This window comes from Mesoplodon densirostris, chromosome 7 (assembly GCF_025265405.1).
Source record: "Mesoplodon densirostris isolate mMesDen1 chromosome 7, mMesDen1 primary haplotype, whole genome shotgun sequence".
Classification (NCBI taxonomy): domain Eukaryota; kingdom Metazoa; phylum Chordata; class Mammalia; order Artiodactyla; family Ziphiidae; genus Mesoplodon; species Mesoplodon densirostris.
The window spans coordinates 79,174,396-79,199,744 of NC_082667.1; the positions used below are offsets into that span (position 1 = coordinate 79,174,396).

The 25,349-nt window shown below is 47.3% G+C and overlaps 2 protein-coding genes across 2 annotated transcripts in view; one reads left to right on the forward strand and one right to left on the reverse strand.

Annotated features, from left to right (window-relative positions):
* Nucleotides 1–6,619, forward strand: part of LOC132494413 (forkhead-associated domain-containing protein 1-like) — a 104,178-nt gene extending 97,559 nt beyond the window's left edge. Inside the window, exons 15-16 of the mRNA XM_060105501.1 lie at nt 5,643–5,738; nt 6,163–6,619. Coding sequence (XP_059961484.1) covers nt 5,643–5,738; nt 6,163–6,579 — 513 coding nt within the window. The 3' untranslated portion in view covers nt 6,580–6,619. The remainder of the gene's footprint in view (nt 1–5,642; nt 5,739–6,162) is intronic.
* LOC132494286 (U3 small nucleolar RNA-associated protein 25 homolog) overlaps nt 1–25,349 on the reverse strand; it is a 720,475-nt gene that overhangs the window by 531,614 nt on the left and 163,512 nt on the right. The window lies entirely within an intron of this gene.

Here is a 25,349-nt window from a genome sequence, read left to right on the forward strand (position 1 = left end):
CCTCCATGTGTTTGTATTTTTTACAGATCTTTTCCTGTAATTGATGTCTAGTCTCATAGCATTGTGGTCGGAAAAGATACTTGATACAATTTCAATTTTCTTAAATTTACCAAGGCTTGATTTGTGACCCAAGATATGATCTATCCTGGAGAATGTTCCATGAGCACTTGAGAAAAATGTGTATTCTGTTGTTTTTGGAAGGAATGTCCTATAAATATCAACTAAGTCCATCTTGTTTAATGTATCATTTAAAGCTTGTGTTTCCTTATTTATTTTCATTTTGGATGATCTGTCCATTGGTGAAAGTGGGGTGTTAAAGTCCCCTACTATGATTGTGTTACTGTCGACTTCCCCTTTTATGGCTGTTAGTATTTGCCTTATGTATTGAGGTGCTCCTATGTTGGGTGCATAAAGATTTACAATTGTTATATCTTCTTCTTGGATCGATCCCTTTATCGTTATGTAGTGTCCTTCTTTGCCTCTTCTAATAGTCTTTATTTTAAAGTCTATTTTGTCTGATATAAGAATTGCTACTCCAGCTTTCTTTTGATTTCCATTTGCATGGAATATCTTTTTCCATCCCCTTACTTTCAGTCTGTATGTGTCTCTAGGTCTGAAGTGGGTCTCTTGTAGACAGCATATATATGGGTCTTGTTTTTGTATCCATTCAGCCACTCTCTGTCTTTTGGTAGGAGCATTTAGTCCATTTTCATTTAAGGTAATTATTGATATGTGTGTTCCTATTCCCATTTCCTTAATTGCTCTGGGTTCGTTATTGTAGGTATATTCCTTCTGTTGTGTTTCTTGCCTAGAGAAGTTCCTTTAGTATTTGTTGTAAAGCTGGTTTGGTGGTGCTGAACTCTCTCAGCTTTTGCTTGTCTGTAAAGGTTTTAATTTCTCCATCAAATCTGAATGAGATCCTTGCTGGGTAGAGTAATCTTGGTTGCAGGTTTCTCTCCTTCATCACTTTAATTATGTCCTGCCACTCCTTTCTGGCTTGTAGAGTTTCTGCTGAGAGATCAGCTGTTAACCTGATGGGGATTCCCTTGTGTGTTATTTGTTGCTTTTCCCTTGCTGCTTTTAATATGATTTCTTTGTGTTTAATTTTTGACAGTTTGATTAATATGTGTCTTGGCGTATTTCTCCTTGGATTTATTCTGTATGGGACTCTCTGTGCCTCCTGGACTTGATTAACTATTTCCTTTCCCATATTAGGGAAGTTTTCCACTATAATCTCTTCAAATATTTTCTCAGCCCCTTTCTTTTTGTCTTCTTCTTCTGGAACCCCTATAATTCGAATGTTGGTGCGTTTAATGTTGTCCCAGAGGTCTCTGAGACTGTCCTCTGTTCTTTTCATTCTTTTTTTCTTTATTTTGCTCTGCATCCGTTATTTCCACTATTTTATCTTCCACCTCACTTATCCATTCTTCTGCCTCAGTTATTCTGCTATTGATCCCATCTAGAGTATTTTTCATTTCATTTATTGTATTTTTAATCGATGCTTGATTCATCTTTAGTTCTTCTAGGTCCTTGTTAACTGTTTCTTGCATTTTGTCTATTCTATTTCCAAGATTTTGGATCTTGGAAATAGAATCTTGGATCAGCTTTACTATCATTATTCTGAATTCTTTTTCAGGTAGACTGCCTATTACCTCTTCATTTGTTAGGTCTGGTAGGTTTTTATCTTGCTCCTTCACCTGCTGTGTGTTTTTCTGTCTTCTCATTTTGCTTATGTTACTGTGTTTGGGGTCTCCTTTTTGCAGGCTGCAGATTCGTAGTTCCCGTTGTTTTTGGTGTGTGTCCCCAGTGGCTAAGGTTGTTTCAGTAGGTTGTGTAGGCTTCCTGGTGGGGGGGACTAATGCCTGTGTTCTGGTGGTTGAGGCTCGATCTTGTCTTTCTGGTGGACAGTTCCACGTCTGGTGGTGTGTTTTGGGGTGCCTGTGGCCTTATTATGTTTTTAGGTAGCCTCTCTGCTAATGGGTGGGGTTGTGTTCCTGCCTTGCTAGTTGCTTGGCATAGGGTGACCAGCACTGTAGCCTGCTGGTCGTTGACTGAAGCTGGGTGCTGGTGTTGAGATGGAGATCTCTGGGAGATTTTCGCTGCTTGATATTATGTGGAGCTGGAAGGTCTCTTGTGGACCCGTGTCCTGAAGTTGGCTCTCCCACTTCAGAGGCACAGCACTGACTCCTGGCTGCAGCACCAAGAGCCTTTCATCCACCCGGCTCAGAATAACAGGGAGAAAAAGTAGAAAGAAAGAATTAGTAGAAGAAAGAAAGAGAGAGGGAAAGAAAGGAAGAAGGGAAGAAAGGAAGGGAGGAAGAAAGAAAGGAGGGAGGGAGGGAGGGAGGATGGAAAGAAAGAAAGAAAGAGAGGAGGGAGGGAGGAAGGAAAGAAAAAGAAAGTGGAAAGAAGAAGGGTGGGAGGGAGGGAGGGAGGAAAGAAAAAGAAGGAAAGGAGGAGCGGAGGGAGGGAGGGAGGAAGGGAAGGTAGGAAAAAAAAGAAAGAGCAGGTAAAGTAAAATAGAATAAAGTATGAAATATAGTAGCGTTATTAAAATTAAAAAGTAATGACTGAAAAAAAACGGACAGATAGAACCCTGGGACATATGGTGGAAGCAAAGCTATACAGAGAGACTCTTGCACAGAAGATTACACATACACATTCACAAAAAGAGAGCAGGGGGAAAAATCAAAAATCTTGCTCTCCAAGTCCACCTCCTCAATTTGGGATAATTCGTTGTAAAAAGAGGAAAAGGGCGAGAAGTCTGAAATCTTGCTCTCTAAGTCCACCTCCTTAATTTGGGATAATTCGTTGTAAAAAGAGGAAAAGGGGGGAAAGTCTTAAATCTTGTCCTCAAAGTCCACTTCCTCAATTTGGGATGATTCGCTGTCCATTCATGCACTCCACAGACGCAGGGCACATCAAATGGGCCGTGGAGCTTTAATCCGCTGCCTCCGAGGCTGCACAGAGAGATTTCCCTGTCTCTTCTCTGCTCTCACAGCTCGCGGGTCTCAGCCCTGGACCTGGCCCCGCCTCTGCGCGTAGGTCGCCGGAGGGCGTCCGTTCTTCGCTCAGAACGGGTTTAAAGGAGCCGCTGATTCGGGGGCTCTGGCTCACTCAGGCAGAGGGGAGGGAGGGGCGCGCAGTGTGGGGCGGGCCTGCGGCGGCAGAGGCCGGCGTGATGTTGCAGCCGCCCGAGGCGCTCCGTGCGCTTTCCCGGGAAAGCCGTCCCCGGGTCCCGGGACCCCGGCAGTGGCGGGGTGCACAGGCCCCCCGGAAGGCAGGGCGGACAGTGACCCGCGCTCGCACACAGGCCCCGCGGCGGCGGCGGCAGCGGCAGCCCCAGCGTCCCACGCCCGTCTCCGAGGTCCGCGCCTTTAGCCGCGGCTCGCGCCTGTCTCCGGCGCTTCCCCAAGCAGCCCTCTTAATGCCCTCTCCTCGCGCACCAGGAAACAAAAGGGAAAAAAGTCTCTTGCCTCTTCGGCAGCTCCAGACCCTTTCCCCGGACTCCCTCCAGGCTAGCCGTGGTGCACTAACCCCTTCAGGCTCTCTTCCTGCCGCCAGCCCCAGTCCTCTCCCTGCGCTCCGACTGAAAGCCGATACCCGAGCCTCAGCTCCCAGCCCCCCCCACCACCACCGGCGGTGGCCGAACAGACAAGCCTCTCGGGCTGGTGTGTGCCTGAGGGCACCGATCCTCTGTGCCGGAATCTCTCTGCTTTGCCCTCCACACCCCTGTTGCTGTGCTCTCCTCCGCTACTCCAAAGCTTTCCCCCTCTGCCACCTGCAGCCTCCGCCCGCGAAGGGGCTTGTAGTGTGTGGAAACCTTTCCTCCTTCACGGCTCCCTCCCACTGGTGCAGGTCCCGTCCCTATCCTATTGTCTCTGTTTATTCTTTTTTTCTTTTGCCCTACCCAGGTATGTGGGGAGTTTCTTGCCTTTTGGGGGGTCTGAGGTCTTCTGTCAGCGTTCAGTAGGTGTTCTGTAGGAGTTGCTCCACGTGTAGATGAATTTCTGATGTATCTGTGGGGAGGAAGGTGATCTCCGCGTCTTACTCTTCCGCCATCTTCCTCCGGGTCCAAAAGATAGGTTTTTTAAACGTGGTATTGAGATAAGTGGATAGCATTACATCTCCAGCATCTAGTCTAGTAGGTGTTCAATAATTCTGTGATGAATGACTGAAGAAACATATGGTAAGTCCAGAGCCCAGACTTCTGGTTCCACTGGTGCTGCCTTGTGTGACCTTGGACAGAGATTACATTTCCACTGAGTCTCAGATACCACGTAGGAAGAGGGTCTCCAACAACATGGTCACTAAGTGTTCATCCACTTTAGACTTCTAATCCCTCAGGCAGGGAGGGCCTGTGCCTTCCTCCTGGGTACTTGGGCGGTGCCGCCAGTTGTTTTGTTTTTAATCTCAGAGGTTTTCAGGGTAGTGCCAACAAATGCTAGGGCTAAGAGAGGCTCATGGCAAGCATTAAAAGCCACTTTATTTTTTAAGGAGGCTTACTATGGTTATTTGTAGTCGTTCAGATCAGGTCCCCTATTCAGTCTGGTGGCCTTTCCATGCAGTCAGTTGGGCTTCCAGCAGCCAGCTGGCTGGTTGGGGTCTTAGGGAGATGCAGCTGCAAACACTATCTGCATTGTCTCTGGAAAGGGTCTGAAGTGATGCCCACCCACCAGGTTCCAGAGCTAGGAGAAGGTTGGGCCAAATTTTGTGAGGGTATGGTTTCTGCTGCACAGAAATGAGATTCCTTTAATAAAAAGGAGGGAGGCTATTTTCCACTTAACCTTCATTCGTTCATTCAACAAACATGCCCACTATGCAGCACTCATTGCCAGGTGCCATGCTGGGCACAAGGAGGGAGATAGTGAGCAAAAGCCGCATGGTCCCCATTTTTCTGGAGCTTGTCTTCTCAACATCAGCGGTACTGATTTTTTGAGCCAGGTAACTCTTTGTTTGGGAGACTGCCCTATGCATCGTGGGGTGTTTAGCAGCATCCTTGTCCTCTACCCACTAGACGCCAGCAGCAATTATGACAACCACAAATGTGTCCAGGCATTGCTAAATGTCCTGGAGGGGGTAGGGTGGACAGAGTCACCCCCGGTTGAGAACCACTGGCCTAAAGGGAAGACAGACGAGACAGTGGCCAAAGAACGGCACAAGTGATGCATCATTTCAAAGGCAGTCGTGCTCCGAAGGGGTAGGAGCACAGACATAAAGAAAGCAGTTCACAGAGTCAGACTGGATTTAAAACCAAGTCTCTTGGCATGGACATATATACACACACGCTACCAAAGGTAAAATAGATAGCTAGTGGGAAGCAGCTGCATCGCACAGGGAGAGCAGGTCAGTGCTGTGTGTCTACCTAGAGGGGTGAGATAGGGTGAGTGGGAGGGAGACGCAAGAGGCAGGGGATATGGGGATATATGGATACGTATAGCTGATTCACTTTTTGATACAGCAGAAACTAACACACCATTGTAAAGCAATTATACTCCAATAAAGATGTTAAAAAAATTAACTCTCTCAAATTATTCTTTAGTAACTTTCCAGTTCTTCCATTATTCTTTGGGTTATTCTTCTGGATGTAGAAAATCATAATGGAATGCCAAGAGACTTTGTTTTCTTTTTTTTAATTTCAGCTTCAAAATGGCCTTTCCAGCCCAGGGTCCATCATGGCCACTGAGAAGTTATGGAAAACGGATGTGGCTGAGGCTTTAGATCTTAGTGAAAAGCTGGTAGGTATACCCAGCATCAGTCCCCTCCTGTCCAAACCTGCGTGCCCTGCAGATAGTTTACACATCAACCTCACATACATGTTTAGTTGTTACAGTAGCTCCACGAGACCCATCTCCTATCCCAGCATGGGCTGGAAATTGCAGAGCCCAATTCCTTGGAAGACTGGGTAGTAAGAATGAATGTTTATATCTGTTGTCATTCCCTCTCCCCCCCTCCCCCCAATTCTCAAAATGGCATAGTGAAAATGGATGCGGGGGGAAATGAAAGTCATACTAAAAGCCCCAAATGCACTCATTTGCAAAGCATGTGTTTCTTCTCTGCAACTGCAGAAAATGAATGAAACAGAATTAGATGTTTGCCTCCTCAAAGTGGCCACCAGCGGTCTTGGGCCAGGCCTCTTACCTGTGAAACGCTTTCTCGTAGTACTTGGATATGAGCAAAACCCTCGGGACTATGATGAACATCAAAGATATGTCAGGTCACGTGTCCATGAAACACCTCTCCCCAAAAGAGAGGGAGAGAGTCTACCAGCTTCGACAAAGAGACCTCTGCCTGGTGTTTGATAAGATCACCCTACTCAAGAACCAGCTGCAGAGGAAAGAAGAGCTTTTGAGACGATACGAGAAGGACATTGAACAGCTCAAGTATGGCCCGTGTCCCCAGCAAAAGGCCCAGGCCTCCATTCTCCAGGCTAAACCTCGGGGCAGCTCCAGACCCGTAGGGACCAGGACAAGAGGACAGAGGCCTGGGTGTGGAGGGGGGAGGCGGGATGGTGACTCAGGGCCTGATGGACCCAAGTCTCTGGGCAAGAAAGCAGCAGTTAAAGTACTCTACTGTTAAGGAATAAGGTGCACTTTTTATAAATGTGTCTGATGTTTCACCATGTGTGTGCTTTTCATAATTCCATCCTATTTTCAGTGGTATCCGTTCCCCCACCCTCTCTGGGAAATTGGGAGGGGCTGGTAGCATAACCTGTGCCCCCTTCATGCTGCATGTCCACAGCCAATGGGCTATTTATTCTGCCCTCTAGTCCCCACATCTTCAGCCTTCCCCCCACTTGTAAGGAAACCACGAAACCAGGCATATATGGAAGTGTTCTGAGGATCTCCCAGGTCGGGAGCATTGGTGGTGAGTGAGAAAGATGAGGAGAAAAGAGACTTTGTCTCTCCTGTGTGCTCAGGCAGAGCAAAGTGTCGGTTCAGATGTACCAGTCACAGGTGGCAAAGCTGAAGGACGACATCTCCAAAGAGGCCGAAGAAAAGGCGCTGCTGAAGGAGGCCCTGGTGCACATGGAAGAGCGGCTGCACCGGGAGAAGAGGGTCACCAGGGCGGTCAGGCAGCAGAAGGTGAGAGGTCCCTGCTCGGAGCAGAGCCTCTGAGGCTGCCGCTCAGCTCCCTTTAGAAACAGCCAACTGAGGTCCCGGTGGGATCCAGGGAGCACAGAATGCATTCGCTCATTGCAAAGGAAGGTGACAGAATAGCTTTAGCGTTAGGCAGACTTAGGTTTAGACTCTTGTTCTGCCACTTACTGTGTGGCTTCAGGCAGCTTTCTTTTTTTTAACATCTTTATTGGAGTATAATTGCTTTACAATGTGGTGTTCGTTTCTGCTGTATAACAAAGTGAATCAGCTATATGCTTACGTATATCCTCACATCCCTCCCTCTTGCGTCTCCCTCCCACCCTCCTTATCCCACCCCTCTAGATGGTCGCAAAGCACTGAGCTAATCTCCCTGTGCCATGCGGCTGCTTCCCACTGGCTATCTGTTTTACCTTTGGTAGTGTATATATGTCCGTGCCACTCTCTCACTTCGTCCCAGCTTACCCTTCCCCCTCCCCATGTCCTCAAGTCCATTCTCTACATCTGTGTCTTTATTCCTGGCTGCCCCTAGGTTCATCAGAACATTTTTTTTTTTTAGATTCTATATATATGTGTCAGCTTAACCTCTCTGAGACTCATAGTCTAACTTGCCTCTATTTTTGTAAACTTTCTTTTTTTTAAGTTAATTTTTATTTTATATTGGAGTATAGTTGATTTACAGTGTTGTGTTAGTTTCAGGTGTACAGCAAAGTGATTCAGTTATACATACACATATATCTATTCTTTTTCAGATTCTTTTCCCATATAAGTTATTACAGAATATTGAGTAGAGTTCCCTGTGCTATACAGTAGGTCCTTGTTGATTATATATTTTATATATAATAGTGTATATATGTTAATCCCAAACTCTTAATTTATCCCTCCCCACCACATTTCCACTTTGGTAACCATAAGTTTGTTTTCAAAGTCTGTGAGTCTGTTTCTGTTTTATAAATAAGCACATTTGTATCATTTTTTTTAGATTCCACATATAAGTGATATCATATGATACTTGTCTTTGTCTGACTTACTTCACATAGTATGATAGTCTCTAGGTCCATCCATGTTGCTGCAAATGGCATTACTTCATTCTTTTTTACGGCTGAGTAGTATTCCACTGTATATTTGTACCACATCTTCTTTATCCACTCCTCCATCGACATTTAGGCTGCTTCCATGTCCTGGCTGTTGTGAACAGTGCTTTCTGAGACTCATAGTCTAGCTCGTCTGTATTTTTTTAACTTTTGATAATTCGTGTATTTTATCTTGTTCTTTCTATCCAGATAACTATTTTTTCTACCAGTTTTATTGAGACATAATTGACACACAGCACTGTACTGAGCTTAAGGGTGTCCAGCATCATGATCTGACTTCCCTGCCTCCTGCAATGATGACCACAATCAGTTGAGTGAACAGCCCGAGTGTTTTTAAAGGCGGCGATTCTGATTTTCATTGCTCTGCCAGGTGCCAGGGATACACCGAGGGATAAGCTCTCTGAGAATAAAGATTTGGGTTTGCTCTTCTGAGTAGCCAGAATAGTACTCCAGTCTTTCTGACTTGGGGCTGTGTATTTGTACACGCATGCTTGCATGTATGTGCGTACATGTGAGTATTTGCTGTGGGTTGGCATGTGTGTGTATTTGTATGTGTGTGTTTGTTGCCTGCATGAGCTCTAAGGAGGCCAAGGTCATAGAAGGGTGCCCCTCTCCTCAACCAGGAGGTGATGGTCAGATAGTTCCTTGCAGAAGCCTGCCCTCCATCCTGCGAACCTTCCAGGCAATAGGTTTCCAGACAGCAGGCTCTCTGCTTAGAGCCCCAGAAATGAAAAGTGGCTGTCCTGCTCTGAGGGAGCCTGGATGCGGTGTTTCCAGTGCTCACTGCTCTGAATTAAACATCACAGGCCTTAGTCTGTGTGTGACATGGGGCTGCCTCAGGCAGAGGATAGTTTCCTTTCACACCAAGCAATGCCAGGGAGAGCTGGGCCAGTGACAGAGTTGTGACTTTCCCTTTGATGTGCCCTCTAGAGAGCTCACCCCTCCCCAGGGTGCCCACCCCCCCCAGGGCTTGGCAGACAAGTTCCCACAGCAGAGACACCAGACCACAGAATGGGACAGAGAAGGGCCCCCAAAAAAGCCATTGTCATGTACTGAAAACCTGAGGATTTACATAATGAGGTTTCACATGCATTATTCCTGGGGTTCCTCATTCACACACAACGCAAGGGACGTGCCAGCCTGTTTGGCGCTGGACATCCCTCAGCCGAGAAGGGTCTGAAATGGCCAAGCTGAACCTGTGTCAGGGTCCCCAGAAGAGCTACAGCTAGTAGCTTTCAAATTCGTGGAATTCACAACTGGGGGAAAGACTGACCAAGGGACAGGCACCTGCTCCACACCGCACATGCTTCATCTCTCCCATCAACCCGCAAGGGATGCTGGCAAGTGTCAGCCCCTTAGAGAGAGGGGAAAGCTGAGTTGACAGAGGGTACCGTTCCCTGGCTACTAAGTGGCAGAAACAGGATTCCCTCCCCACCTGCTGCCCTCCCCCGCCCATGTTCACTTTTCCACACCCCCTCCTTCTGTGTCTCCCTTACCAGGGTGGCCCCCTTGGATACATCGCACGATTGCTCCTGGGGGTTTCACTCCAGGACTCAGGTTTGCATTTCAGGCTTGTTGTTAATATGTCGTCAGAAATCCCTGTTTGTCGGGAAGAAAACAATAATACATTTGAAAGTTTTGCTGGATCCTAAAGGGCACTTGTACACATCTGTCTTGGCATCTGTTCCTTCCAGGGAGTATATCTTCGTTGTCTTTAAGCAGAAATGAACAGAAAGTAGAATTCCTCTTTTCTAAGTATTACACATAGCATTTTCACAAGGAGCCTTAGTTTTTTAGCCTCCTGTATAAAACTTTGAAACTCTTCACCCGTTCACAGAGGTGGCAAGGTTGAAGCACTGAGATGAAATGACACATCTTTAGCCTCAGAATTGCACCCCCCACAAAAAATGGAGTTTGTAGTTTTAATGTTTGACCATCTCTTCACCAAGCAGACCTTTCAAGAATCAAAAGTCCTATTTCCACACTAATATCTTTGGCTGTGAAAATGAGACTTGGTATAAGATGCTGGGCCTTCACAGCGAACTGGGTCTGTGGCTCTGTCCATGTGGCAGAGGGACGGGAACCGCGGCCCAGGCCGTGCGCACTCGAATCCACTTCCCACATCCCTCGAGAAGCCGGCAGTGTCTCTCAGAGTTCAGAGGCCAGATTTGGAGTCAAGCAAATAGGGGTCAAGCCCCACCGCTGCCCCGAATGACCCTGAGTAAGTGGCTTGACCTCTGTATCCCAGGTTCCTCAACAAAAGCAACCAAAACTGTTAGCAAGGGGCCTACTCCGTGGGGCAGCGGGAGGGTTAAATGGCAAAATGCCTGCAGTGCCTGGCACATCACAAGCCCCGTTTCTAAGGGGGAAGAATAGGCAGCTCATGGATGGGTGGGAATTCCTCTATTTCTTTCAGGGAGCTTCCTGCCAGCTGACGCCTTCCCCGGTCCTCCCAAAGCCGCCAGCTCTTATGGGATGCGCTCTTCTCTTTGGTGAATACGACTAGGCCACGGCCAAGAAAGGACCCAGATACCTTTTGTGAATGGGCTAAGGCTGGGATTTTCAATAGGAAATTTTTAAACGCACAGAAGTTGCCACTTGGGAAGCACGCAAACCCTTTCTCAGGGCTTGAAGTGGAAGAAAGGCTGAAGGGCACAGGCTGCTTCTGGCAGGAGAAGCCGCTCAGCTCTCCTGCCAATCAAATCTCCAGCCAATCAAGTCCTGGCTAGGGGGCGTGACCACCGCTTTGCCTTGTGGTCTCAGCCAGGAGAAGCCCCTAACCTTCCCTCTGCTTAATTAGCTCAGATCCTTCTTCTTTAAGATGAGAATAAAAATGGCACCTAGCTCGTAGCCTTCCCAATGGGAGCTTGTATACAAAACCCTTAGTACATAGGACCACAAAGCATACATGCTCTCCTACCATCGTCATTATCCTCACTATTCTCTTTAGCTCACTATCTTCCAAGATTTCCTTGGGCCCAGGTATTCTCAAGATTCTGGCTTCCTCCATGCCACTTGTGTGTTTTGTTTGTTTGTTTGTTTGTTTGTTTTTGCGGTAGGCAGGCCTCTCACTGTTGTGGCCTCTCCCGTTGCGGAGCACAGGCTCCGGACGCGCAGGTTCAGCGGCCATGGCTCACGGTCCCAGCCGCTCCACGGCATGTGGGATCCTCCTGGACCGGGACACGAACCCGTGTGCCCTGCGTCGGCAGGCGGACTCTCAACCTCTGCGCCACCAGGGAAGCCCCACAATTGGTAGATGTTGTGTAGGAGGAGCGTGGGATGGGAGGGGCTTCGGGTGATGCTCTTCCGCCCACAATGATGAAGTAGAACCATGTGGCCAGGCCTATGCAGCATACGGATAGAAGAAGGCTAAAGAAAAAGACCCTCCCGCACCCCCTTCATCACATCCCAGTGTGTTCAGTAAAGTTCAGGAAAAGCAGGTGCACAGGGGCCAGGCTCTGCCCTTCAGTGCCCAGTTGCCCACTGACGGAACTTAATCCAGGAAGGAATTTTGCAGCAATGTTCAAACTGGGGTTCCCTTGAGCCTTTGGGTGCCATGGAAAGGTGTGACTCTCAAAGCACACACACCTTTCTCCCGCCAGAGAAGCTCTCCATTATCTTATACCCCAAGTTCCTCATGGGATTTTGCTTGGATAAACGGTTCTGCAAAAAAAGAGGCGGGGGATGGGGTGGGAGAGAAGAAGGCTGTTGGTTTAAAACTAACCCCTGCTTTATAATATCTGGGAATTTGGATAGTGATGGTCTCAACTGAGTTTATGATAAATACTGAGTGGCTGCAGGCTTGAGGCCTTCTCCACGGAAAACGCCTGGAGGGCAACTGTCAGTTCAATACGGGCCCATCAGCCTTCACGGACAGTCCTCTGAGGGTAGAGTTAGCATCCTTCTGGGAGAATGGAAGAGTCTTGTAAGCACCTATGCCCTGTCCCAAAAGACAGCCTTATTTCCTCCCTGAGTTTTGTGACTACCCGGTAGGGTTGCCAGATTTTGGGGAAAACAAACAAACACAAAACACGATGGCCAGTTAAATTTTAATTTCAGATAAACAACAAAAGCTATTCAGTATAAATGTCCTAAATATTACACGGGGCATATTCACACTCACAAATTTGTTGGCTTCATTCTGAAATTCAGATTTAACTGGGCATCCTGTATTTTATCTGGCAACCCCTCCAACATTTACTGAGCACCAACTAGACACCAAGCAGGGAGGTTCTGAAGCAGGTGTCGCAAGATGGCAGCCCACAGATATATTCCATTTGGCTCATGGGATTTTTTTTTAAGTTACATTTCAAAATAGGGCAGTTTCCTGGAATACTCTGGATTTCCAGCTTCTCTGGGAAACTTGGAAGATCTGGCGACCCTAGGCCCACAGACCCACAAGCCACCATCACAAGCCTCCATCTTCCAGGCCCCTTAGAAAGGCGCTGGGCTCGTGTGTTTGCTGCTGTCCACCACCACCCCAGCTCACTTCACCCACTTCTTTTACTTTCCTGGCCGCTGTAGGAATCCGGTTGGCGACCCCAGTGGATGCTCAGGGCTCTAGGAGAACGTCTCCTTCCTGACACCACTGCACATTCACCTGCGGAGAGTCAGTCTGCAAGGGAGACCCCAGTTCCCTCTCACTTTTGTGTCTCCAGTGCCTAGGGGATGCTCTTTCTTGGATGAGCTGCCCCTGAGGTGCAGGGTCTTGAGCAGATCAGGGTCAGCAATAGTAATCAAACCCCAGGGGAGCGGCAAGCTCCAGGTTTTCAGTGATGCTGGCTTCCCAACAGGCCCCTGTAGTCCCTGCCAGGGAGGTTAGCCACTGGGGCTTTCAACATTTCCACTGGGTGGAAAGCCACTGGACATCTACAGCCTCTTCCACTGATCTAGGAGGCTCTGCTTCCAGCTAAAGCAGATCTGTCCTCCAAGAAGAATACAGTATCCTTCATAGCCTTCTTGGTTGACCACCTCCTTCTCTGCTGGAATCTGGAACAGAGATTCCCTAAAAGGTGCAGCAGGACAGTGTAGCGTTGCCCCAAAGCCACACCCCCTTCTGCAGACCTCTATCCTCACCTCCTCACCTAGGAAGGCTCAACATTCCATCCAAATGGGTAGCATCTGAAAGTTGAGAAAAATCCATTTTTCTCTGATGCAAAAGGCAAAGAAGAACATAAGCTACATTTTGTCAATATTCTTTCTGTGTTAAAGAGACGAATGTTTGGAGAGCTGATGAAGAACTCAAAGATGCAGAACTCACATTTGCAGGTGAGCCAGAAGAGAGAAGAGAGAAAACCCTAGAACGTCAGCAGGAAGCCCAGTGGACAGTTATCCCACATCTATTATGTATTGAGCATTTGTCATGTGCCGGGCACAGAGCCAAACACTCGATGTGCAGTATCTCTTTTAAGCTTCACAACAACCCTATGGGGTGGGTGTTGTTATTATACCCAATTGACAGATGAGGTGTCTGAGGCTCAGAGACTTTCTTTGTCCAGAGCCACACAGCTCAGTAGGAGAGCTGGGAATCAGTGCAGATCTGACACCCAGGTGAGTGCTAGTTTTTAGTCCTTTAGGTTATAGACCTCCAGGTAATAAACCTGATACATTTCCAGTGGCATTTCACTTAAATTTCAAGGAAGCATCCTCTAGAATTCTCTTCAAAGTTGAGAATTAAGACTACGAAATCTTGAACATGTTGAAACATTGCCATTGACAAATCAGCCCTGGAACTGCAATTAAGCCAGTCCACGTTCCCACTTTGCAGACAGTAGAGGCGAGCTCTCAGGAAGCTAGAAAGCCAAACACATTTTGGTTGAATATGAGAGAGGAGACATTCAAGTTTGATAAAAGGCCACAGTCATGCTGAGGCAACCAAATTATCATGGGAAGAAACGAAGATATTCTAGGTGAGGGATATATTTGGAAAATAGAAGCTTCTCAACCAGCATCCTTGTGCTAAGACCAGAAGGTGGTTACTCCCCAGAGCAGGATGTTAAGAGGATAGAGAGCATCCTGAGGGCCCCACTTGATCTGAGACGTTTGTCACCCTGCAAAGTGGAAACGACTGGAAGTTTGTTACTTATTCACTCACATATATGACTGAGCTGGGAGGAGGCAGAAACTGCCCTACATCTAGGTTTTGTCTGAGGACCACCTGGGGGTGTGAAATGGCAGAGGAGATATTGGGATGGGTCCCGGATGTTGTGGGAACATTGTGCTTCTCTGAGATGTGAGACGCCCTGGAACTTCACGCTGCCTGTGGCTTTAACAGAAGGGGGGCAGATGGTGCTTCGGCTAAGAGCAAAGAGCCAGCTTCCCATTCTCCCAGCCCTCCAGCCTGAGCTTAGAAGTTTGGTGTCTAGGATCTCGTCAGTACAGAAAGCTTTCCTCCAGGTTCCTTGCCAAGTGTACCTTGGGCGACTCCTTCCCCAAGAGTTGGCCTTGGGCTTCCCTGGTGGCGCAGTGGTTGAGAGTCCGCCTGCTGATGCAGGGGACACGAGTTCATGTCCCGGTCTGGGAAGATCGCACATGCCGCGGAGCGGCTGGGCCTGTGAGCCATGGCCGCTGAGCCTGCGCATCCGGAGCCTGTGCTCTGCAACGGGAGAGGCCACAACACTGAGAGACCCGTGTACCGCCAAAAATAAAAAAGGGGGGGAGGGGGCTTTTTTAAGGATATAAGGGTGAGTGCCTCATAAAAACTGGGAGCTGAAAGAGAGCCTGGCCTCGAAATAGAACAGGTAAGCCATCAGATCTCAGGCATCATCTCTTTACACACACACAAGCATGTGCACATGCACACACAGGCCGTATCTCCTCTCTGTGTCTCTGTGTGGCTCCCCTGATCTCTGCTCTCTCTCCAGTCATGTGACAGGAAGGAATGACCTCACGGTCCCCCAGTTCAAAGGACCAGCCCAGGAAGCAAGTAGCATCTTAGAGCCCATAACCCCAAATCCTGGGAGTGACCATCTTAAAAGCCTAGCCCGTGCCAAGTACCTGATCAGCTATGACCAGGGACAGAGTCACACACATGGCTGCCTGGATCCAGGAGTAGTGCTCAGAAAAGGGTTAGACAGACCCCCTAGAGTATGCTGCATTTTACCCTCCTAAGACATCAGAGACATAAGGCATTCAGTTCAGTAACAGCTTTTCGAGAGAAAGTCCATCCCAATGAAATTGCCTATAATCAGAAACTCCTGGTTCAAAAAAAGATGCAAATGTAAGAAGAAAACGTTATCTGTGTATCTGGAAGAGTGTACACCAAAATGTGAATAAGGTTACCTGTGGGTAGTGTGATAATGGTGGATCATTTTACCTTCGTTTTGCTCACGTCTATGTGTGTATATAAATATTTTTTACAACAAAGATTTTATTTTGAGTAAAAAAAATGTCATTTGAGGAATATTTGGGGATCTCCCTACAATTATAGAGTTTGGGCATTTGTTGCTCTTGCTTGTTGTAGGTTGGAGCCAGAAAATGCACCCCAAAGATGGACCAAGGAAGGGAGATGCTAAAGAGAGAAGAGTCCAGCAAATCCAGCCAGAGCCTTCTGTTTTCTAAACCTGGTGGAAGGAACTAGAAACGTTGTCCCGCTGGGCCTCGCATGATCCTCCGTGAGTCAGTGTAACTCTTCTGCGTCAAACTACTAAGATGCTTTTTTACGACATTAAAGGTTGCTACCCTAGTGTGTTGCTTCCTAGACTGGTATTTTGCACAATACTGTATTTTGGAGTGTGTGAGGAGAGGGGTTCTTTTCACAGATATTATGAATGTAAACATACGCAGGCATATGAAGAATAAGTTTGAAATTCAGACTCCTAGGCCTGGTAGATGCAATTATGTGTTTGAGTAGTGACAAACCCAAATGTCACACCTCCAAGGAGCTCTGAGAAGCCCGCAGTTCAGAAAACCCAGGGCGTGTACTGGGGCCACAGGACAGAATGGTAACCTCAGGGCTGTTGGGGCCATGGTATAGTGCATTTATATCTGAATTGATTATAATAAATGTGAACAGCAACCAGTTTTATCGCTTCCATAACAGTGAGTCATGTTTATATGGCGCTCTGCGGTGTTCAAAACACTTCTCGTCTAATCCTCTCTCAAGCCCTGGGAGGTAAATAGCATTATGTTCCCCATTTTACAAATGAGGAAGCTGAGACCCAGAGAGGTTAAATGGCCCGTCTAAAGTCACACAGCTAGTAAATTCAAGAATTGAGTCTGGAACCCAGGTTTCTAACTCCATCTCACGCTGCCCATTCTGCCGCACCAAGACAGCCCAGTAGGTCAAGTCCCAGGCCATCAGGACAGACCAAGTACCCAGTCATCAAAGAACACACACTGCCCAGGTGGACACACCCCTTTCCCGTGGTGTTTGAAGAGACCCTCATTTTTGCCTTCTCTCCAGCCATCTGTTCTCTCCCTGCCTTTCTTGTACGGCCAGAGACCACCAAACAAAACAGGAGGAAGAGCCAGAAGCCATGAATATCATTTATTTTTTATTTTTAAAAAGGCACAATAAAAGTATTTTGATATTTTAAAACCAAATGCATTCTTTATACTGATTAAAACTAGAAGGAAATGGGAAAAATGATTTGCATGATCTTCCACTAAAGGTACTTCTTACACAGTGAGAAGGGTGGGCATCACCTGACGTTAAAAATAATCTTGAAAATCCCAGCAGTTTTCCATAAAGAACATATTAATTATACTGTACCATATCCCCAAAACCCAAAACAGCAATCTCCAGCACCAGAAAAGATCACTTGGTCAGGCAGTAGTTAAGTAGCTGGCTCATGTTTGGAAGCCAAATTGTGTGGGAAAAAAAAAATACTTTGGTTGAATACAAATATTTGAATTTGCATAAGTTAAATGTAATGCCTATGTGACTCCACTGTATTTGAGGTCTTTCAAAGGACGTGTTAATCTTTCTCATATCATGAAGTGTCTACGGAAGAAAATAGCTTCCCTTGGATCCGTGTTGCGAAGTGTGTTCCTGGTAAGTGGTGGGGTTTCCAATTTTTTAGGGTCTTAGGAATGAAAGCAATACACTAACGATGAGAGGAAACAAAAAATCTATTAATGCATTTATTTTTTTATTATTATTATTATTTTTTAAATTTATGGCTGCATTGGGTCTTCGTTGCTGCGCCCGGGCTTTCTCTAGTTGTGGCGACCAGGGGCTACTCTTTGTTGTGTTGCACGGGCTTCTCATTCCATGGCCTTCTCTTGTTGCGGAGCACAGGCTCTAGGCATGGAGGCTTCAGTAGTTGTGGCTCGCAGGCTCAAGAACGCAGGCTCAGTAGTTGTGGCGCACGGGCTTAGTTGCTCCGCGGCATGTGGGATCTTCCTGGACCAGGGCTCGAGCCTGTGTCCCCTGCATTGGCAGGCGGATTCTTAACCACTGCACCACCAGGGAAACCCCTCATTTACTCTTAATGCTTCCCCCTGTTGAGGACAAACAGGAGGAAAAAAGAAAGGGCAGGGCTTCCTTGGTGGCGCAGTGGTTGAGAGTCCGCCTGCCAGTGCAGGGGACACGGGTTTGTGCTCCGGTCCGGGAGGATCCCACATGCCACCGAGCGGCTGGGCCCGTGAGCCATGGCTGCTGAGCCTGTGCATCCAGAGCCTGTGCTCCGCAGCGGTAGAGGCCGCAACAGTGAGAGACCCACGTACCGAAAAGAAAAGAAAAAAAAAAAAAGGGCAATAGCAAGGTTCCAAATGAGCTGAGAAATGACCTTCTAAAAGGGCTCTCAATCTGGCCTCTGGTAGATGTCTGTCGGGGTTTCTGCCCAGCCTAGACCTTCCTCAGGAGAGAAGACGTTTAGGGCTTACAGTGGGCTGACTGGTGGCCTCAAAGATCTCAGGCTCTAATCCCTGGGACCTGAGAATGTTACCTTACAAGGTAAAGTTTTGCGGATCTAAGGATTTTGAGGTGAGACTATCCTCGCCCTAAGTGCCATCTGTAAGTGTACTTATAAGTGAGAGACAGGAGGAGATTATATACAAAGAAGAGGCGGAGGCAGGGACCACAGAGGCAGGACTAGAGTGCTGCACCTACAAGTCAAGGGATGCCAGCAGCTTCTGTGGTTAGAGTCTTTGGACTCCTTGGCTTTTCAGCTCCTAGGCTGTAAGATTTGAATCCGCAAATGCCCCAAGGAGAAAAGCTGCACCAAATGTCAAGCTTGCGTCTGTGTTTCCCTTCTCTCCAGAACTTGGCCCACATGTCTTGGTGTCTCTCTAACATTCAGATGCCAGCGAACAGATGTTTTCTTACTTTATCCAGGTTTTCTAAAATTTCTTTAGACTTCACCTGATCTTATGTTATTATTGAACTACCATCTCAATTACCCCTAGGAAGAAAATTTACAATGTTTAGAGAAAATGGAACCCTGGTACAGTGTTGGTAGGAATGTAAACTGGCACAGCCACTGTGGAAAACAGTACGGAGGGTTCTCAGAAAACTAAAAATAGAACTACCATATGACCTCGAAACTCAACTCCTGGGTATAAATCTGAAAAAAAACAAAAACACGTGTTTTCAAAAACATGTATTTGAAAAGATACATGCACCCCAATGTTCAGAGCGCCATTATTTACAATTACCTAGATATGGAAGCAACCTAAGTGTCATCAAGAGATGAATGGATAGGGGCTTCACTGGTGGCGCAGTGGTTGAGAGTTCGCCTGCCGATGCAGGGGACACGTGTTTGTGCCCCGGTCCAGGAAGATCCCACATGCTGCAGTGAGGCTGGGCCCGTGAGGCATGGCCGTTGAGCCTGTGCATCTGGAGCCTGTGCTCTGCAACGAGGGAGGCCACAACAGTGAGAGGCCCGCGTACCGCAAAAAAAAAAAAAAAAAAAAAAAAATTTTAAAAGAGATGAATGGATAAAGAAGATGTGGTACATATAACCAATGGAATACTACTCAGCCTTAAAAAAGAACGAAATTTTGCCATTTGCAGCAACATGGGTGGACTTGGAGGGCATTGTGGTAAGTGAAATAAGTCAAACAAAAACAAATACTGTAGGATATCACCTATATATGGAATGTAAAAAATACAACAAACTACCGAATATACCAAAAAAGAAGGAGAGTCACAGATATAGAGAATAAACTAATGGTTGCCAGCGCGGAGTGGGAGGAGCGGGCAATACAGGGTGGGGAGGTGAGAGATGTAAACTTCTGGGTGTACGATAGGCTCAAGGATGTATTGTACAACACAGGGAATATAGCCAATATTTTGTAATAACTGTAAATGTAAAGTAACCTTGAAAAAGTATATAAAATTTTTTTAAAAGAAATCATATTGAAAATTGGAAACAATTTAAATGTCCATCAACAGGAAAATGCACATATAAATTATTGTATTTCCCTAGATGGGAATCCTACATAGCGAGAAAAAAAAAAAAAAGAAAAGAAAAAAGGGATGCCAGCAGCCACCAGAGCTGGAAGAGGCAAGGGATGGACTCCTCCCTAGAACATCCAAGGGAGTTTGGTCCTTCTGAAAAACCTTGATTGCAGCCCAGCTGATGCTGATTTGGGGCTTCCAGCCCCCAGACCCATGAGAGAATACGTTTGTTGTTTTAGGCCACTAAGCTTGTGGGAATTCATCACTGTGTTTAGCAAACCAACATGGGGCTCAATCTTCAACTCATTAGAGACCAGCCCCCCACTTTGATCTGAACACTTCTGGACTCTTCCTATACGGCAGGAGTGCTGTGGGAATTGCACAAAGGACCTTAGTTGTTTTGTATGTGTGGAAACAATCAAGTAGAAAATTATTCACGTTGTTCAGAGAATAGCTCATGGATGTTTAGTACATAAAATATGGAGCATGGATGCACCTCCGTCTAAAAGGAAGGCAGGGAGAATGTTAGCTGGGAATGGTAGCAATAGGCTGGAGCCCTGAATAGTGCCTAGGAAGACAAGGAAGTTATCTGCAAGAGTAAATTAAAACCAAAGCAGGAGGTCACTTTCACCTCAAAATTCCCGAAGGCACACTCGTCCTGCTTGTTCACTGGTTCAGACTTCTCAGAGCTCTCTATCTTTTCACTACAGAAAAAGCTAAAAAGGTAAAAACTAGAAGACAGACCCTGGCCCTTCCTTTCCTCTCTGCCGTGTTTTTGTTCTTAGACTAAATATAAGAAAGGCAGAGACAGGGGAGAAAAATCAAAAGCCACCCACCTCACCTGTTCTTGGGCCCTAACTGGCCCCAGGGCTATGAAAGAGCAAAGAAAATTCCCCCCAGCACTCCCCCCCCACCCAAAAGGAGGAATCTCAGCAGCCATATTGGTGCCATGTGACCTCCACCCTCTCAAGTCACAGCTGATAGGTATGTGTTCACCTGACCCAGGAGAACCAATCAGAAGCTGGGCTGGGCTAGGCTCATCTCTCCCAGGTCCTGGGTTGGGCAATGTGGTATCAGGGATTAAGGGTCCACAGGTGAGTGAAGCAGGGGACGTACCTCAGCACAGAGAGAAGCTGATTGCTGAAAGAGGCCGACATGAGGATGAGACCTCAGACATAGCTGTGTCCTGATGACTTTCTGGTCTTTGGTCCTGATGCCTTGGAAAGCCCAGCTGTACTTCTGCCCCTGGGTTCCACAAGAAATGCTGTGTCCTCCCAATAAATTCCCCTTTTAAGGTCGGATCCTAAATGTAGTCCATGTCCTTGAAGGCGGGCCCTGCCTTTGCATCATATCAGGCAGTGCTGGGCCCACAGTGGATACTCCACCTGGTCTCAATTTTGCTTTTCACTTTTCTGAGACCAGTTACAGTTCTGAGAAGGGGAGCCACAAGCAGATGATTGAGATAAAAGATCGTGTTGGAGCACAACTGTGACTGCAGTGCAGAGCGCTGCCTGGTGTGTGTGTGCAGCTAAGTCAGCTGCATCCACCCACAGATAAGTATGGAGCTCCACAGATATGTGCCAGGGTACTGTTCTGGGTTCTGGGGACAAAGCATGAAGCCCCGCTCTCCATGGGAAGGGTCCTTGCTTGAACAGTGTTTCCCAAAGTGGGTCCCGTGGCCTTGGGTGACCATGACCATGGTCATTTTGGACTGGCTACTTGCACTGGATCTAATCAACTTGAAAGCCACCAGGGAGCCACGTGCACAGAGAAAGCTGGTCTGCAAGAGGAGACTCATGAAGCAGAGGTTCACGGAGAAAACAGTCCTTCATAGAAAGAGGTAGTTCTGGGCTCTCCTTAGCCTGGCCTCACTCACTGTCCTATAGGATGCCCCAGGCTACTTTCAATAAAGTCCTATCTTATGCTTAAACGAGTTGCAGTGGGTTTCTGTTGCTTGATGCCCAATGTTCTGAGACGCCTTGGCTCTGGATGAACACGTGTGAGATGGGAAATCTAAACTAAACCCACAACTGTGGAGCAAAACTGAAAATGGGACACAGCTTTATCCCTGGAAATGGATGGATCAATCAAACCACAGGCCATAACTGGGCAGTACACGAAGAGCCCTTCTGAGGATTACTGGTCTCATTTGTTGCCTTAAGGGCCCTGGCCAGGCCCATTTAGCTCCTAGGACAAATTGTGCTGAGTATTTAAGTGTGGAGGTTCAAAAGGAGAGCCCCTGTTCTGTATGCAAGCGCAGAGGGCGAGAGATGGGCTTTCAACTGGGGAGGACTTTTTTTTAATCCAAGCACTGCTGCTTCCTAGAAGGATGATCGTGAGCAAATAATTGGATCCCTCTGAGCCTTCCTCTCTACACCAGCAAAATGGAGTTTCCTAATTTTTTTTTTTTTTTTTTTTTTTTTTTTTTTTTTGTGGTACGCAGGCCTCTCACTGTTCTGGTCTCTCCCGTTGTGGAGCACAGGCTCCAGATGCGCAGGTCCAGCTGCCATGGCTCATGGGCCTAGCCGCTCCGTGGCATGTGGGATCCTCCCGGACCGGGGCACGAACCCGTGTCCCCTGCATCGGCAGGTGGTCTCCCAACCACTGCGCCACCAGGGAAGCCCTGGAGTTTCCTACTTTTGAGCACCTGAGGAAACCACAGGCAAAGTGCCAAAGCTACACCTGACACAGAGTGGAGGCGGGGGTGTGGCGGGGAGTTGCCACGTGGTGGCTGTGACTAGACCACAGTCTCCTGATGGAGAACTTGAAGATTCAAGCACTTCTCCAAGTGTGAGCCTCACACTCATTTCTGAAACCGTGTTTTGGGAAAATTCACCAGGCGCCACCAATAGTTTGCAAGGAATCTTCATATAAAGCCATCTCAGGAAAACGGCAGCAGGGCCACGTAGGTAAGACCAGTTGAGGCAGCCCTGGGGTCAGCCTTGCACAAGGCTTGGTTCCTCAAGGCACGTGATGGCAACTCTCATGACGTCCGTTTTGTTTGTTTTCAGTCTAACGCCGAGTTGTCTGTGTACTCAGAACTAAGTGGCTGGTACTAGGAAGCACGGCCATCAGGATTTTAGCCACCCTCTTCCTGGTGAGTCCCCAAGCACATTTCCCAGGATTTTAATGGGAAAACGTCCCTGATGAGCTCCATTTGGGAATCTCCAAGTTAAACAGTCTATTCATTCAACACATTTTTATTGAGCACCTACTATGGGTCACATGCTAGGGATAATCTGCAAACAAATGGATCAAGTCCCTGCTGACACAGAGGGCACATCTTGGGTGGAGGGGGGACATAAAATAAACCAATAAATAAAAATACGATGCAGTGTCAGAAAATGAGAAGTGCTGTGAAGACAAATGAGGCAGGGTAAAGGACAGATGAGAAGGGATCCCAGATCTGGGTGATCAGGAAAAGTCTCGAGGGAAATCACATTGCAGAAAAGTGACGAGTGAGCCACATGGACACCTGGGTGCCGAGAATTCCAGAAAATCTCTCAAATGTTTGTGCACATTATGAATCTCCAAACAGATGCTATATGACGTCACATTTCCCAAACCCATTTGGCCACAAAACTCTTTTTCCCCACAGAGCATCTTCCAGGGTCAGCTTTCACAGAACACCCTGCAGGGAATGGTGATGGAGCCACATCTGATATTCTGCAGGGGGAGAAACGGGCCCAGAGCAGACAAGAGTTGCCCATAGTCCTACAGCTCATTGATGAAGTCGTCCATCAGCTTTCTCGCTAGGTGGCATTCAGGTCGCAGATCACCAGTAAGGACAAGCCACTAAGATGGCCCAGCAGCGCCTGGCAGTGGTGGTGGTGGGCAGCGGGGTAGAACCAAGTTCATGGGTGCAGGATGAGCCAGGCACAGGCGCCTGGAACCTCCAGCTCAGACCCTCCTGTCTCCACTCCCCGACAGGGAAGCGTGTGCCTCTGATGGGAAGCCTGCACCCCCTCATGACAGCCTCATGGCAGAGGGGTGGATGCTTTCCAAAGTTCTTGCCACCTGTGTGGATGGTGGTTCGCAAGGCACCGTCAGACCATTCAGAAGCACCTTTCATGCTGAGCCGACAGGAGAAAGCCATTCCCCGGTTTCTTTGTAGCAATGCAGCTGGCCTAGGAAGCGATGTCCCAGAGTGCCTGAAGATGGGATGGTACGTGACAGCGAGCCACAGCACATCAGGCTCAGATCCTCCAATAACTGAAGGAGAGTAGTGGTCAGGAAACCTGCTCTCCTTGGACATTGCGAAGCAAGCTGACCCAGAGAGGGAGGGGAAGATAGGGAAATACGAGCACACAGTACACAGATGCAAATTTCTCCAGAAAAGCCACTAGAGCGAACATGTATACACGTGCACCAGACACCTTTAAAACGTAGCCCTGGCAACAGGAGTTTCCTTGGGACCAACCCGCCTGACTGCCATGTGTCTCATCAGACCCCTGGAACTCTGCACTTTCCAGGAAGGCAGTTAGGTGGATGACATGCTGATACAAGCCGACCAGCTCCCAGATGCAACATGTGACAAAACGTTCTCAGCTTGCAGTGACACTGTTAAGGATTCAAGCCAACGCCAGAACTGAATGTTCTCACCTCAGATCAGTGGTTCTCAACCAGGATTGGGTTTGCCCCCCAGTGGACATTTGGCAAAGTCACAGTGGCTGGAGGGGGAGCTGCTGCTGGCATCTAGGAGAGCAGGGATTCTGCTAAACACCCACCAATGCATAGGACAGTCCCCACAACAAAGAACTGTTCTACCCCACAGTCAATGGGGCCGAGTTTGAAAAACGCTGCCCTGAACAAAGGAAAATCCATTCTCTTGGGCAGTGAGGATTCCCAGCAGAGAGCCTGGACACCCGGGGTCAGTTCCATAAGAAAGAAGCAGGAAACAATCATCCTTGGAGACCAGTCTGAGTGTGGTACTTACCATTTTCCTTTAAAGAAACAGTCTTTTACAAAGACTGTTTTCCTATCCCTCCCCAGTCCAGAACTATAAATCAAATTCTCCATGGCATGATAGAAACAGACTTCTCTTCCCTTTCTCCTTTTCTCTATCTCCAGTCCCAACTCTGTGCATTAAAACCTGGAATTTAATTGTAATATAAAAACTGTGGGAAAGAAAAGAGTCAGTAGTAGTTAGAAACTCAAATTGATTTGGAGAAATTTTAGATTATTTAAAAGCATACTTGGAACTAATGGAGGGTGAATAACCACAACAAAACCAACTAGAATACAATTTGGGAAGCAAAAGTTATGGCAAAAAGCCTTCTGGGCTATAGGTCTTCCTTATCAGAAAAAAGAACCAATGTCAAACAATACAGCATGCATCTCAGAGATCACCTAGGCTCAATACTGTATAAAATTGGAGTGGTGCATGGGAACTTGAAATGCAAGAAAATGTCCTTAGTGTTTATCATCAAGATGACTTATTTCAGAAAGCATCCTTGATGATATGTCCAGTCAAGAAAAATCATCAGCATCTACTTTAACAAAACACAAAAGAGAGAAAAATCATATAATAATGGGATAGCAAGCTTTTTCCTTTACTTTTTGGGTGAAACTTGACAAGCTGTGAATATATGTGTTGGTAAGAGAAATTGTGTGAATACTTGATATAAACAAGTGAATAAATGCCCCTGCCTGGGCTTCCCTGGTGGCACAGTGGTTAAGAATCCGCCTGCCAATGCAGGGGGCATGGGTTCGAGCCCTGGTCTGGGAAGATCTCACATGCCGCGGAGCAACTAAGCCCATGTGCGACAACTACCGAGCCTGTGCTCTAGAGTCTGTGAGCCACAACTACTGAGC